The 12871-nt window shown below is 37.6% G+C and overlaps 1 protein-coding gene across 4 annotated transcripts; it reads right to left on the reverse strand.

Moving 5' to 3' along the window:
• Positions 1-2866: 2866 nt before the first annotated feature.
• Positions 2867-12825, reverse strand: LOC111564014 (formin-1-like). Of its 4 annotated transcripts, none has more exons than XM_035944986.2 (4): positions 10406-12825; positions 6303-6989; positions 3860-3904; positions 2867-3743 (listed from the first exon to the last, which is right to left on the reverse strand). In XM_035944986.2, the coding sequence occupies exons 2-4, from the start codon at positions 6898-6900 to the stop codon at positions 3367-3369; spliced, it is 1020 nt and encodes a 339-aa protein (XP_035800879.2). In that variant the 5' UTR covers positions 6901-6989; positions 10406-12825; the 3' UTR covers positions 2867-3366. The 4 variants fall into 4 exon arrangements, with proteins under 4 accessions (XP_035800879.2, XP_054869033.1, XP_023119105.2 ...); XM_055013058.1 differs by having other exon boundaries at positions 6303-10318; XM_023263337.3 differs by having other exon boundaries at positions 2867-3670; positions 6303-12825.
• Between the last annotated feature and the right edge of the window lie 46 nt (positions 12826-12871).

Genomic DNA, 12871 nt, shown 5'->3' on the forward strand with positions numbered 1-12871 from the left:
AAAAAGCTTTTATGAGAACTCTGTGGTGTTTTATGAAGATTACTCAAGGATCTGAAATGTTTCAGGTGTGTCAAACAGAAATGAGTCATTTAAATTAAAGGATTTATGCTTTAAAAATCCCACAAATGTGCCTAAATTAAAAGAAAATGAAGAGAAATAAGAACAAGCTTCATTAATTTTAGTTTTTCTGTAATGTTTGCTCAGATTTGATTTTTTTCTTTTTTTTAAACCTACTTTAACTCAGCTCTGCTTTGTTTTTTGTTGAGCAAAACCTCTTTACACTGTAAATCTGTACTTTGACTTTAGAGTGACTTTAATGGTTGCTTTTATGTTCTGCTAAAAAAAACAATGAACTGATTCCCTCAAAACGCTAAAGTTCTGCTTCTGCAAAAATAAAAAGTGACAAATAACTCTGAAGAGCAATTTTTAAAGAATCAAAACAATATTTTTCTTCTTGCTCATCCAAAATGTTCCTAAATAAATCATTTCAAGTCCAATGAACAAGCCGAACAAGGACAGTATTGGTCGAAGTTACGCTCTGGAAGTTGAGAGAAAGAATTTCCATTCAAGTTGTCTATCATTATACAATGTGAACCATCAGTGATGGTGTTAAATGAGGTCACATTGGCAGCAAAAAAAACAAACAAACAAACAAAAAAAAAACCAGAACAAATGAACCGGGGGAAGTTTCTGTGCAGTGGCTGACTTATTTAACTGAACTTTCTCACACAAGAATGGAAACAAGGCTCACTTTTCTACTTTTAAATCAATAAAGTCGGCTAAAAAAATTCTTAATACTTGTACAATCCTTCAGTTTAGTGTCCGTATTGCAACCATCGCTCCTATTTACTGTCTATTTCATTTGTTTTCCAGACTTGTAAAAAGTTTTTCCTTTCAGAATCTGCAAGATTTTGGTTACTTGGTTCAAAACAAGTCATGAAAATTCACCTTTTTTCCTTTATTTGTGTCTTTTTTTTTTCTTTAGCTGTGTCCAACCCTGAACCTTGTTTTCGTGAGTGGGATTGTAACGGAACCCATAATGCAGCTGTGATTTCTGAGCCCCAGCTGGTTATGGGGTCCGTTTCCATCCCACAATGCACAAAACATCCTGATCTCCTCCGACCGCAACATACGAGAGCAAGACATCAAGGATTTACCACAAATCATCGACTACGTCCCTCTTTCTCAGCTGCAGGTGACTCTGTATTCAGTCTGTAGTCCACAAATAAATTCATATCAGCTCAGTCGAAAACTTTACTGTTCCATGAAGAGGGGAAAAAAACAATACGTTTAAACAGCAGAGCAAGTGATACAGTGTAAAAGTTACACATCCCAGCCGACTGAGGCCTCAAAGACAAATCAAAGCCTCTTTTACACTCGTGACTTGGAAAGTGACTTGGAGCTGCTTCTGTTTCTGTTCTGCTGTTTCTTTTAATCAGTAAAGAAAGTGAAACCAACGGCAGTAATGTGCCTAAATGCTGCATCGCTCATACTGTACACGTGTTTAATGGTTGAATTTTATTTTGTCTGCTGCAAAAAAGGTGTTTTTCCTAAATGACACGTTTTCTCCCGGATTGCTGACAGCTGTAAAACACAACCGGGAATTCCGTGTCAGCCAAGAATGACACCTGCAACAGCGATTGGTTTGAAAATTATTTAGGATTCTGGTAACTGTATCGCTGTGTTTTCGTCATTTTTTATTGTTTACTTGTGCCTTATTTCTAATAAACCCCAGATTTGAGAGTCAGTCATTGTGTGTACTTTTCTTCACCGTGTGTCACTTATCTGTACTACAAACTGACTAACATGCAGAAACCACCAAGGAGAAGCTTATTGTCGTGGTGCATAAAACTGGTTTCCTCTCTGCCATGACTGATTACATGTCCACCCACAGGTTGCCCTTGAAGAGAGTGTGATTTGTTTTGTGGTAAAAAGAAAACATCCATTCACAGCTCAGACGTCTTCTTTCCTGTAAACTGAAGGTTTATGTTCATGCTGCAGGTGTCAAAACATCAACTTCACTTTCAGTCTCACATGACAAATCTATTTTTTAAAAGAATCTCAAGGCAAAGCAGGTCTTGAACTGTAAATCAAGTTTTTCCATCTTGATAACCCTCTGAATCCCAAAACCTGCTTTTAAATTTGACAGGAAAGATAGAAAAGGAAGACCATTTATTAGAGCTAGACATTGTAAAAACAAAGTGCGGGGTCTTCAGCTTTCCGACGGTCCTTGAATTACTCATCTGGCAGTCTGTTGAAAAACTTCACCAAAGATAAGCTTAAAATTGGGACATTTCTTCAAAATCATTTTATTTTACAGGTCTCATTTAAAAGGAAAAAAAAAACATAGCATTTACTTGACCCAGATTTAATAAAAAAAAAAAAAAATTAAATAAAAAAAATAAACAAACTGGGAAGCCTTTGTTACCTGCAGCCAACAGCCAAGTGAAAAAATAAATAAATCAGGGAATTGTCAACTGAACTGCAGGCAGCGTTTACACAGAGCAGATAGAAATATATTTAGAAATATTTTTTAAAAAAATGTAGGTAGTAAAGTATCAACAGTGTCTATTCTGAAAAATATTGTACATGATTCAAGGTTTTCAATTTTTGTAAAATAAAAGAAATTCAATGTTTGTTTTGTCCTTTTTATGAATTATATCTTAAATGTCCACAGAAAAGACAGCTTCTCTCCTTCTAGTCATGCCTGTGGTGTATATTGTACTGAAAATTAGTAAAAATCTAACAGGAGCAGAAAGTAATTGGGTGATCAAAGGGCTAACATGTAGCTACACTGAGCTTAATAAGTTAGACGATGTATCATGACTGAAAAGCAGCCAGCACCATTAAAAATGCAGTGTACTGATGGCATGCTTTAAAAAAAAAAAAAAAAAAAAAAACAGACTTCCAGAGCTTCATACATAACAAACCTAATACACAAATTCTGGCAATTTCCAAAGTGGTGCTTTCTGCGTAATTATTAATCTTCAAAATCCATTTCTGATTTGTGGCTAAATTACTCCATCATAGGTAGTTTAGAATAGTTTTACAGTGTTTTCAGTGGGAAAAAAAGAGAAGATCTTAACATGTTATTTTCATCAGCAGAGATGAAGTTTTAGGGGTTTAATCGCTAAACAGGTGAAAATAAAATGAAACAAGCAGAAAACCCGAGCAGAACAGCTGCAGTGTGACCGTGAGCTGGTTTCCATCCTGAATCGGTCGCAGCTACAGTTGAGCAGAGTTGAGGTTAAAAGGCAAGAGTCAGTTATTTTCCTCACGTTGAGAAACACAGTAAAAACAAAAGGGGCTTAGGCACTAGTCAGCTGGTGGAGGAGAGTCTAAAGCACTCCAAACTTCATCACCCACTCAGGAAGAGTCCATCAGTGGTCTGAAGGTCCCGACTGTGAAGGGAACCTGGACAATAGTCTGTCCACCAGTTCCAGGTGTCTCTCGTGGTTTTCTCGACTGATCCGTTCGTGCATAGCGATGAGCTGACTCATTAGATTGTTCTGCATTTCCCTCTCGTGGTCCATTAACCTCTGCAGCCGGGCATCCTCCTGCACCTGCATGGCGGCGTCCATTTCTCTGAGCTGGGCGATGGTCGCCGACACCAGAGTAGAAACTTGCTCCATCACGGTGGTTTTCTTTTTCTTTGTTGGAACCGTGTACGCTGGAAACCCAGACAGACTCCATCACCAACAGGACACAGACATAGGTCTTTATTGTGCTTCGACACACTGTAACTTCAGTAAAACAATGATTTACAAACTTAAAGTGCTGCTTCAGCTGACAGGATGTTCAGAGACATCGCATGTGACACTTTTATAACAACCAGTACAATAATGTAAAGCATATTTACCCTCTGAACTCCACAGCCCACTTTCAGGTTTGAAAGCCACGTTATCTTTAAAAGAAAAGAGGGGAAAAAAAGGTCAATATTACATCATTTATCAGAGTCCAAATCATCAGATTTTCCACTTTCCAACAGTCCTTAAACTACTCATCTGCTAAAAACATAATCAAATTTGATTGCGTGAAATAAAATTTAAAATTCTGCATGATTTAGCTGCAATCAATAGTCACATGACAAAAATTCTGGGACTTTACAGCTGAACTGCAGGCTATTTACAGATAAGAGATACAGTTTATATGCAAACCCCAATTCCAATGAAGTTGGGACGTTGTGTAAAACAAATAAAAAACAAAATACGATGATTTGCACATCTTTTTCAACCTATATTCAATGGAATACACTACAAAGACAAGATATTTAATGCTCAAACTGCTAAACTTTATATAGTTTTTTTTTGCAAGACTTCCAAATCATTGAATTCCCATTTTATTTACGTTTAACACAACATCCCAACTTCATTGGAACTGTGGTTTGTACAGTTGCTCCAGAAAATAAAGTACATGCCATCTGTCAGACTTCACAAGAAGAGTTAATAAGGCAGTTTTGTAAACTTTCAGGAAGTACTGATGCATCCATTTGTGTCCTATTTAACTGACAGCATGCAGCTTCCCAGGAAGAATTTGTATGAATCCATTAGGGTTGCACAATTTATCACTTCAGATAAAGTCTGCACAATATCAGTATCTCTACTCATGAAAGAATCAGTGCAAATTGTCATTTTCCACACCTACAAGAATCTGTGCAATATCTGAATATCCACCTCTGGGGATCAGTGTTTATCTATATTTTGTTTATTTTTATTCTCTAAGGATGTTCCCCATGTTTTTGCACTTTCCCCTTTGCTGCTGTAACCGTGGGATTATTAAAGGTTAATCTTATCTGCAGCACTGACATGAACGGCACAATGTAACGTAGAAGCAAGACAAATTAAATTAAGGTTTTTTCAAATAAAAAGATAAACTTGCATGGTTCTCATTTTGCATGACTAAACTATAAAAGGAAAACTTTCTGATAGAACATGTTTCTTGTATTTATTCACTAAACACTGAGTTTGTTCATTTGCACGCTCTACATCATCACCTACCTAAAATAATGGCCCAAGTCATTTTTTGACCCTTTTATTGCCTAAATCATCTCGTCCTGATTCTGGCTGCCTCTGGTAAAGTCGTCTATATGCTCAGTTGAACAGATCAAGCGAGTCTACCCTTCTAGTATAATGGCCTAGGTCGAGGTTCAGTGTGGTAGGTTTCAGTTTTTGGTATTTTCTGAAAAACCTAAAAAAAATTAAAAGACTTAGGATGTTATTTTAAGAGCAAAAGAACCCAAGATGGCAGCATGTCCCTTCTGTCTGTTCAGTGTCTACTCTGCGTTTGTTTTAACAGTTTCAATCATTGTCTTTCGCTTCATCATTGGTTTGCTGTACTATATTGCTTTTATATGTCTGTAACCCTGTATGTTTTTCTTATAGGTTTGGGGCAACGGATGGAAATTAACCTTGTGCTAAATCTGGCTTATTTACTGCAAGCTTGTGTAAACTTACGAGATTTGTATATTCATTAATATGCACTCTTCCGTCCAAATAAATAAAGAAATGAATGGATTTTAGTGCCTTTCTCATTCTTGAAAAGGTTTTACATAATGTGCCTGTAAATGTAATCTTTATTAGTTTTTTGCTAGTGTTTTAACTGTAAGTTTGTGACTGTGTTGTATTTGCTGCCAGGACTCCCTTGAAATAACAGTTCTTAATCTCAGTGGAACTTCTGGTGAAATAAAGTGTAATAAATAATAAAATAAAAACAAGAGGGTGTTTGCTGGTTGTAAAACGGAAACGCAACTTCAGTTGTATGGAAATCTTGCAGAAACAGAGGGGATAGTAACTGTGTCTGCAGAATCTTGCAACTGTTGCCACTACAGGAGACAACACAGTTAATTTAATAATTTAAATCAGCACCACAAAGTCAGCAGTTTACGTCATCTGGGGAAAACTCCTGTACTTTTAATAGTGCAGTTTCATCAGCTTTCCCCTCAAATATCATGCAGCTTTAGGCCTAAAATACAGACACTAGTGCAACAACCAAAGCTTGCATTTTTATGATTTATTATTTTAGGCACATGGATCTGAATTTAACTGTGCACAGATGGCTGCAATGTTAGACAAATGCATGAGGGTAAAACGAGGAAAGCAGGTGATGTTGAACTCTGCAAGACGTGATTCAGGGTGATGGATTGACCTTTAATGTGGTGTTAAATTTGAGAAACTGGGTTAATCTCAGTATCTGCATAAATCATCTATTGTGCATACATCATTTCTGTTGGGAGACACTAGATTCCCTTCACCCTGCAGGTCACAAAGCATCATTAGACATCAAAACAGCACACAAACACCTACTAGTGTTCATGGTGTGGAGCTGCTCCGCCGGGCTGTACGGCTCCTCCTCGTCCTCCGCCTCCACCGGACCCAGGTGCTTGTTGATGTCCCGGACGTCCACCTCGTCCCAGAGACTCACCACCACCTCTGGGTGCTCCTCGCTGCTGGCGGTGGGGGGCGGCGGCGGAGCGGGCGGGGGGAGAGGCGTCGGAGGTGAAGGGGAGGATGCAAGCGGCAGCGTCGTGGCGGCGTTTGGGGGCTGCGGCGGAGGAGGAGGAGGAGGAGGAGGAGACGACGTGGGGCTCCGGTGACGCCTCACCGGGTTCCCCACGGGGGCGTTGGCGAACGCCTGGTGACACAGCTCGTAGAAGGGCCAGTCGACGCGGTCCCCCCCGCAGCGGGTCTTCTGCTGGTGATACTTGCTGTACTGCTTCCTGAGCGCCTTGAGCTTGCTGATCACCTGCATGTGTGACCTGAACACCCCTTTCTCCGCAAGCAGTTTGGTCATCCGGTTGTAAACTGCCGAGTCCTTCACGGTGCCGGTGATCTGGTTGCGGACCGCCTCCGAGGCCCGGATGATCAGAAGTTCTTTGATTTCGTTCTCCTGCCAGTTGTGCATCGTCTCTTTTGTGACAAATTGTGCAGCCGAAGCGTCTCAACTTATTATAAACACCTCCCTTGTATATTTGCGCCGCATACGTCACACTCCTGCGCCGGAAGACGACAAAAACAATCTTTTTTTTTTTTTAAAGTATTGCTTAATCACAAATATACAACAAATAGGCACCAATTGTGTCATACAATTCAACTAATCCAAGCAGCAAGAACAAGAAAGGAAAGGAATAAAATTAATTTATAAAATAAGATAATTTAAAATAAATTAACTTCACATGAGCTAATCAATATATAAATTGAGAATCTTAGTCTTAAGGCACTTCTATTTTCCAATTTTCCTAAGGAGTAAAAGAAAAGTTTCAAATAATTTTTAAAACCAATAAAATTAGAAGCAACCTTAAAAAAATCAACATTTGTGTATATAAAATTTACCAATTACTGTTATATTATTACACATAAATTCCAAATCTTTGTTTTGCAAACTTAATAGAATTGTATTCAAAGACAGGTATAACATTCTTTGTTAGCAACCATTCATGCATTCTGTACCAAAACCTCCTCACAATAGTACAGGTGTAGAAAAGATGTTCTTCAGTTTCAGTTTCTTCTTGACGTGCATGTGCTATTATCCAGATAAAATCTCATTCTTAAAAATTCTCTACATGGATAAACATCATAAATTGTTTTGAAATGAACTTCTTTCATTTAGGTAATAAAGGAAATGACAAATATCTGGTTCTAACTTTCAAAGTGTCAGTCTTTGAAAATGTTGGAGATAAACTTTTCTTTTATCGGAAAGAGGAAAACATTCTTTTGTTTCTAATAATCTCAAAATGTTATTACATTTAATGTCTAAAAATGTATGGCTGTCAATAAACAGCGTATTAGAATCAGGAGTTACAGATGAATACTGTGATATTCCTTTGATCAAATTTATCAAAGCCACTGGAATAGCTTTGATTACCATAAAATGCTGTTTATATGAGCAGTCTAAATTAAATTTAGCTTTAAACAAAAAAAAATCCATTGCGGATCACTCGTTCAGTCGCGGAAAAGAAAATCAAATTTTGATAGTATTCCTCTCTGCTTTATGCTGTTGATTTTTACAATACACCATTTATTTTAAATTTTATTACATTTGTATTTACTGAATTATTATTTATCACCTAAAATAATTTTCCATGTATGTTCTAGTGGGACTCTCTCCTTACCGGAACAAACCAAAAGTCATTTGTCACCTCCGATCTGTTAAAACTGCAGCAGATGTGCTTTTTAAAGGTTTTAATAAGAAAACATCATCAGTGGCAATTATTCATTCATTCATTAGTGTTGGCAAAATGAGGCCACTAAAAATCTTTTTGAGTGGCATATCAAAACATTAAAAGACATAGCTAGATTTCTGTAATTAAAATAAACTGTACTAAAAGGTTTATTATTATCATTATCATTCATTATTAGTAAATTCTTGTTTTGTCACACTTGAACTTCTTTTATGGCACTTATCCAGGTTGTTTTCTCCTGACTAGATCCTTGCTTGTGTTGTATCTACTCTCAGATGTGCGTCACTTCGTATAAAAGTGTCTGCTAATTGAAATTGTATAAATGTCAAAATTCTTGTGCCAGATATTACTCAGAAAAAAACCAAATGACTTAACTAAAAAAAAAATAATAATAATGCGGTGCCTGGCTAAAAAGCAATACGATATAAGCACGGTCCATTTCTGAAAATGAAATAAGTGAGCTAAAATTGGTAAGTAGAAAGTAATGCAGTAAGAAGTTATATCACATGATAATAAAACATTGCATGTGAATTTGACAATGTTCCATAAATATTGCAGAAGTAATCAAAATATTGCACATGAAAATTTTATTACACATGATACTGAAACTGATATTTCACAAACTATTCACAAATGTAAGATTGCAAGTGATATATTCTATATGTCATTCATCTAATTCTATTATACTGTGGTTGTATAGAGGCTAAATATAAACTTTGTCAGTTTGAGATTTAGGAAATTGTATACCGATAATCTGCTGTTCCTTATTTTACAGTTATTGTCACTAATTATCTATTGTATAGAGACGGATACTGGTACAGTTAACATTATGGCTAGTTTGTTGACCACAGTTCATAACCCAGGTGAAGAGATGCTGTGATTTATTCAAGGGAAAAGGGTTCACCTATAGTATAGAGTTTATTTTTTCAGTACTGTAAATTCTGTCCATGTGTGATAAGTTATCAAACTATAGCAACTTACGTGTTCTGTTACTTCAGTGATTTGAGAAGTCATGTTCGGTAACCAGACACCCTGACTTCATTTAAATCACTTTTTAAAGTCCATTTTCTAGACTTTCTAGCTGCACAGCTTTGATCTGCAGCTATTGATCTCATTAATCTGTCCAGTGTTTGTGGCTCTAGTCTTTTTGCTTTGACTTATTAACTTAAGTTGTTGTTACGTTGCTCTCTGGGTAGCCTGCTTTTAATTTGTATGTTACAGAAATTTGTAAACCCCTGCTTTTAAAAATGTCTTTTAAAGTAAAGCTCTTATAAAACATAATAGTATTAAATTAGTGCATTGTAGTACATTATAAAATACTGTCATAAATAAAATGTTATTTAATACGAGAAGATCATACAGTATTAACTGTTGGACACAAAATGTCTCCTACTTGATTTTCAGCGGATGTGCATTACAGGTATCAGGTTCTCTCAGCCTACAAGCTGCATAATGTACTGTAACTGGCTTGGAAACTGTACATACACACTTTAAACCAGACTTACTGTGAGCAGAGAACCTATTCAGCAACTGTGAAAACTGCCTTCTAGTGTCAAATTCTACACATACGTCACTCTGCCCTATAGAGTCCAAACATCCATGAGGTAGAAATCAGCAAACACTGCTAGGATTGCAAACAACTACTCTCATTGTATCCATAAAATATCAGAAAGCAGTAACGGGGGAAAGAAAATTGAAAAAAGTCATTGCAATTTCCTATAGCCATTTTAGCATGTTGGAACAGTTTGTTTTGTCCCACAAACAGTCCAAAGCCTAAAAGGTATTCATTTCACTGTCATAAAATATTAGGTAACCCAAAAATGTAATCAAAATTGCTGCAGATTAATGCACTACATCAAAAGCTGTTATCAAAAGTTATCAGATGCAGTAGTAATAGTAGTGAGCTAAAGGACTTATGGCTGCTTGTTATTTTTATATTAATGCATAAATACAGCACCAACAACATTAAAACCGCCAACAGGGAAAGTCAATAACATTGATCATGCTGTTACAATACACACTCCCTGTAACTCTCTTCATGACAGACGCAGGTAGTTTGTTTATTTATGACAGTCTTTGGAGCGATTTCATCTTCACACGCCAGGTTCACGCCAAGCTAACTCCAGGCTAACGCCGTGAGAACTGCAATTGTGCACAATAGAAGCACTTTAAACAGAATTCTCAATAACAATCACTGTCCAGACATTCACAAACAAATACAAACAATACCTCGTTGCACTGCCAGTCATGAGAGTGTCCTTAAAGTCTTTGCAGTCCATGAAAGTCACTTAAATGCATCCAGATCGGCTCATGAACCTGTCTTCCGATTATGCTGTCTCTTTCTCCGTCCGTGGCGGAACCAAACGTGCAACTTTAGTTCCTACGTGGAACGTTGAACCCCTTTACTGTTTTAACTAATATAATTAATCAAATTACAAGCTATGAAATATTATTTATAACATCAAATTTAATACCACATGAACTTATTTATTATGTAAACTCAAACCTTAAATTACAACATTTACACTTCCACCAAAATCACTCATTTAACAGAAATGTGATTTTCTTACAGAATAAAGAAAAATAAAAACTGGGAATGTGAGACTGTGTTCTGTGGTTTAGTCTGCCTCTAGTAAGGTGACTATCTTGTGAATGGGTCTTTCTAAGAAGGTTGATCTTGTGTGTGTTTTTCCTTTGTCATGTATGTTTTCAGCGATGAGCAGCTTCACCTTTCTCACCATGCCATCTGAACTTGAGTAAGCTTCCACGACCTTGGCGAGTTTCCATTCATTTCTTGGTGAGCTGTCAATGTCTCCTACTTGCGAGTTTCTTGATGTTCCTTGCCATTTCTGTCTTTGTTGAAGATTAAGCAAGTATTTTCATTTCCATCTTTGCCAAAATTCATCTGCTAGAAACTGCACTCTTTTCCATCTCTTGCAGAGGTACAAGTCTTCCTTGCAGAACTTTCCTGGAGGTGGAAGAAGAATCGATGATTTCATGGTTACAATGTGGTTGGGTGTAAGGGGTACTGGGCCAGTTGGGTCTTGGAGATGTTCAACACTTAGAGGCCGACTGTTGATGATTGCCATTGTCTCGTAAAGAAACGTTCTCAAAGGTGTGCTATCAAGCCTATTCGCTGACTTATCAAGCATAACTGTTAAAATACTTCTTATTGTTCAGATTTGGCGCTCCCAAACTCCACCCATATGGCTCGCTGTTGGTACATTCATAATGAATTCACATCCGATTGCACTTTGACGTTCTTGGTCCAATCCTTTAAGCAGTTCAGAAAACACTTTCCTCGCGCCCATGAAATTTGCCCCCTGATCGCACCTCAGTTGGCGCACAGGTCCTCTGATGGCGACGAATTTGCAAAGAGCGTTCATGAAGGCATCGGTTGTGAGATCGTCCAGTGTTTCTATGTGCACTGCTCTTGAGCATAAGCATGTGAACAAAAGTCCATATCTTTTCACATCCTTTCTCCCTTCCTCTACGATGAAGGGGCCGAAGCAGTCGATTCCACAATAGGAAAAGGGAGGTGATGTTTCAGTCCTTACTTCTGGCAAATCTGCCATTCGTTGAACCTCAGTGGTTCTTCTGTATCTCCTACATTTTAGGCACTTGTAGATGTGTGAGGACACAACGCTTCCACATCCAATGATCCATATTCCATTTGCTCGTAACTCGTTCATGGTCATGCCTCTTCCTTGGTGATATACTCGCTCATGATGATGTTTAACTAGCAGGGCTGACACATGAGACTTCTTTGGAAGTATTGCTGGGTGCTTTATATTGTAGTGTAAAGCTGACTGAGACAGTCGTCATCCCACCCTCAGGACATTGTTGTTGTCCAGGAAAGCGTTCAACTGTCTCAGTTTATTTTGTCTTTTTAAGGTGTTTCCATTGTGAAGCTTGAGTTTTCTGATGTCTTCAGCAAAGGCTTCTTCTTGCACTAGCCTGATAACAGTACCCGCATATGGGCAGGGATAATCAAGCAACTATATTCACCTGTTCACCTGTCTTGACTTTTTTCTTTGTTTGAGAGGGGGTGGGCTGGGTCGCCGTATTTTTTGTTGACCGCTATTTTCGGTATTTTTCTTTATAACTTTGTGCACGTTATCATGAGCTGGTTATCTTTTTTCTTGAATAAAAGGTCAAATTTATTATTTAGAGATCTCAGTGGATTCTTTTGTTTAGCGCGTCAGACAAACAGGCCCAGTATCAGTCTCTCAGCGACTCTTGTTGGTTTAAGTCGCTACAGCTTGTTTAAAGGGGAAAAAAGTACAATTCAGGTGAAATAAACCTTCAAAACTGTAACTTGGTAGAAAGTAACATTTTGCTTGAATAAAACAAGACTATAAGTCGTATTTTGGGTAGAATGAACCTTAAAAAAACTAATTTGTTAGTACGATTTTGACTGGAATAAACCTTTGAAACTATAAAGTACTTGTACAGGAAGTAGCATTTTGGGTTGAATAAATCTTCTCTAATATAACTAATTTGTTAGAAAGTAGTATTTTGGGTAGAATTAATTTCTAAATCTTCAAGTCCTGCACTGTAATATTCATCCAGTTTGGCAGGTGACGCTGTTCTGACTACCCAAGGTCCTACAAGTTCAGTCCTGGACCTCCAGCCTCCTCTCCTGCAGTGAACTTCAGACTGCAGTTCCTCTGCCACACTATCGGATGGCGCTAC

This window comes from Amphiprion ocellaris, chromosome 8, assembly GCF_022539595.1.
Source record: "Amphiprion ocellaris isolate individual 3 ecotype Okinawa chromosome 8, ASM2253959v1, whole genome shotgun sequence".
Lineage (NCBI taxonomy): Eukaryota > Metazoa > Chordata > Actinopteri > Pomacentridae > Amphiprion > Amphiprion ocellaris.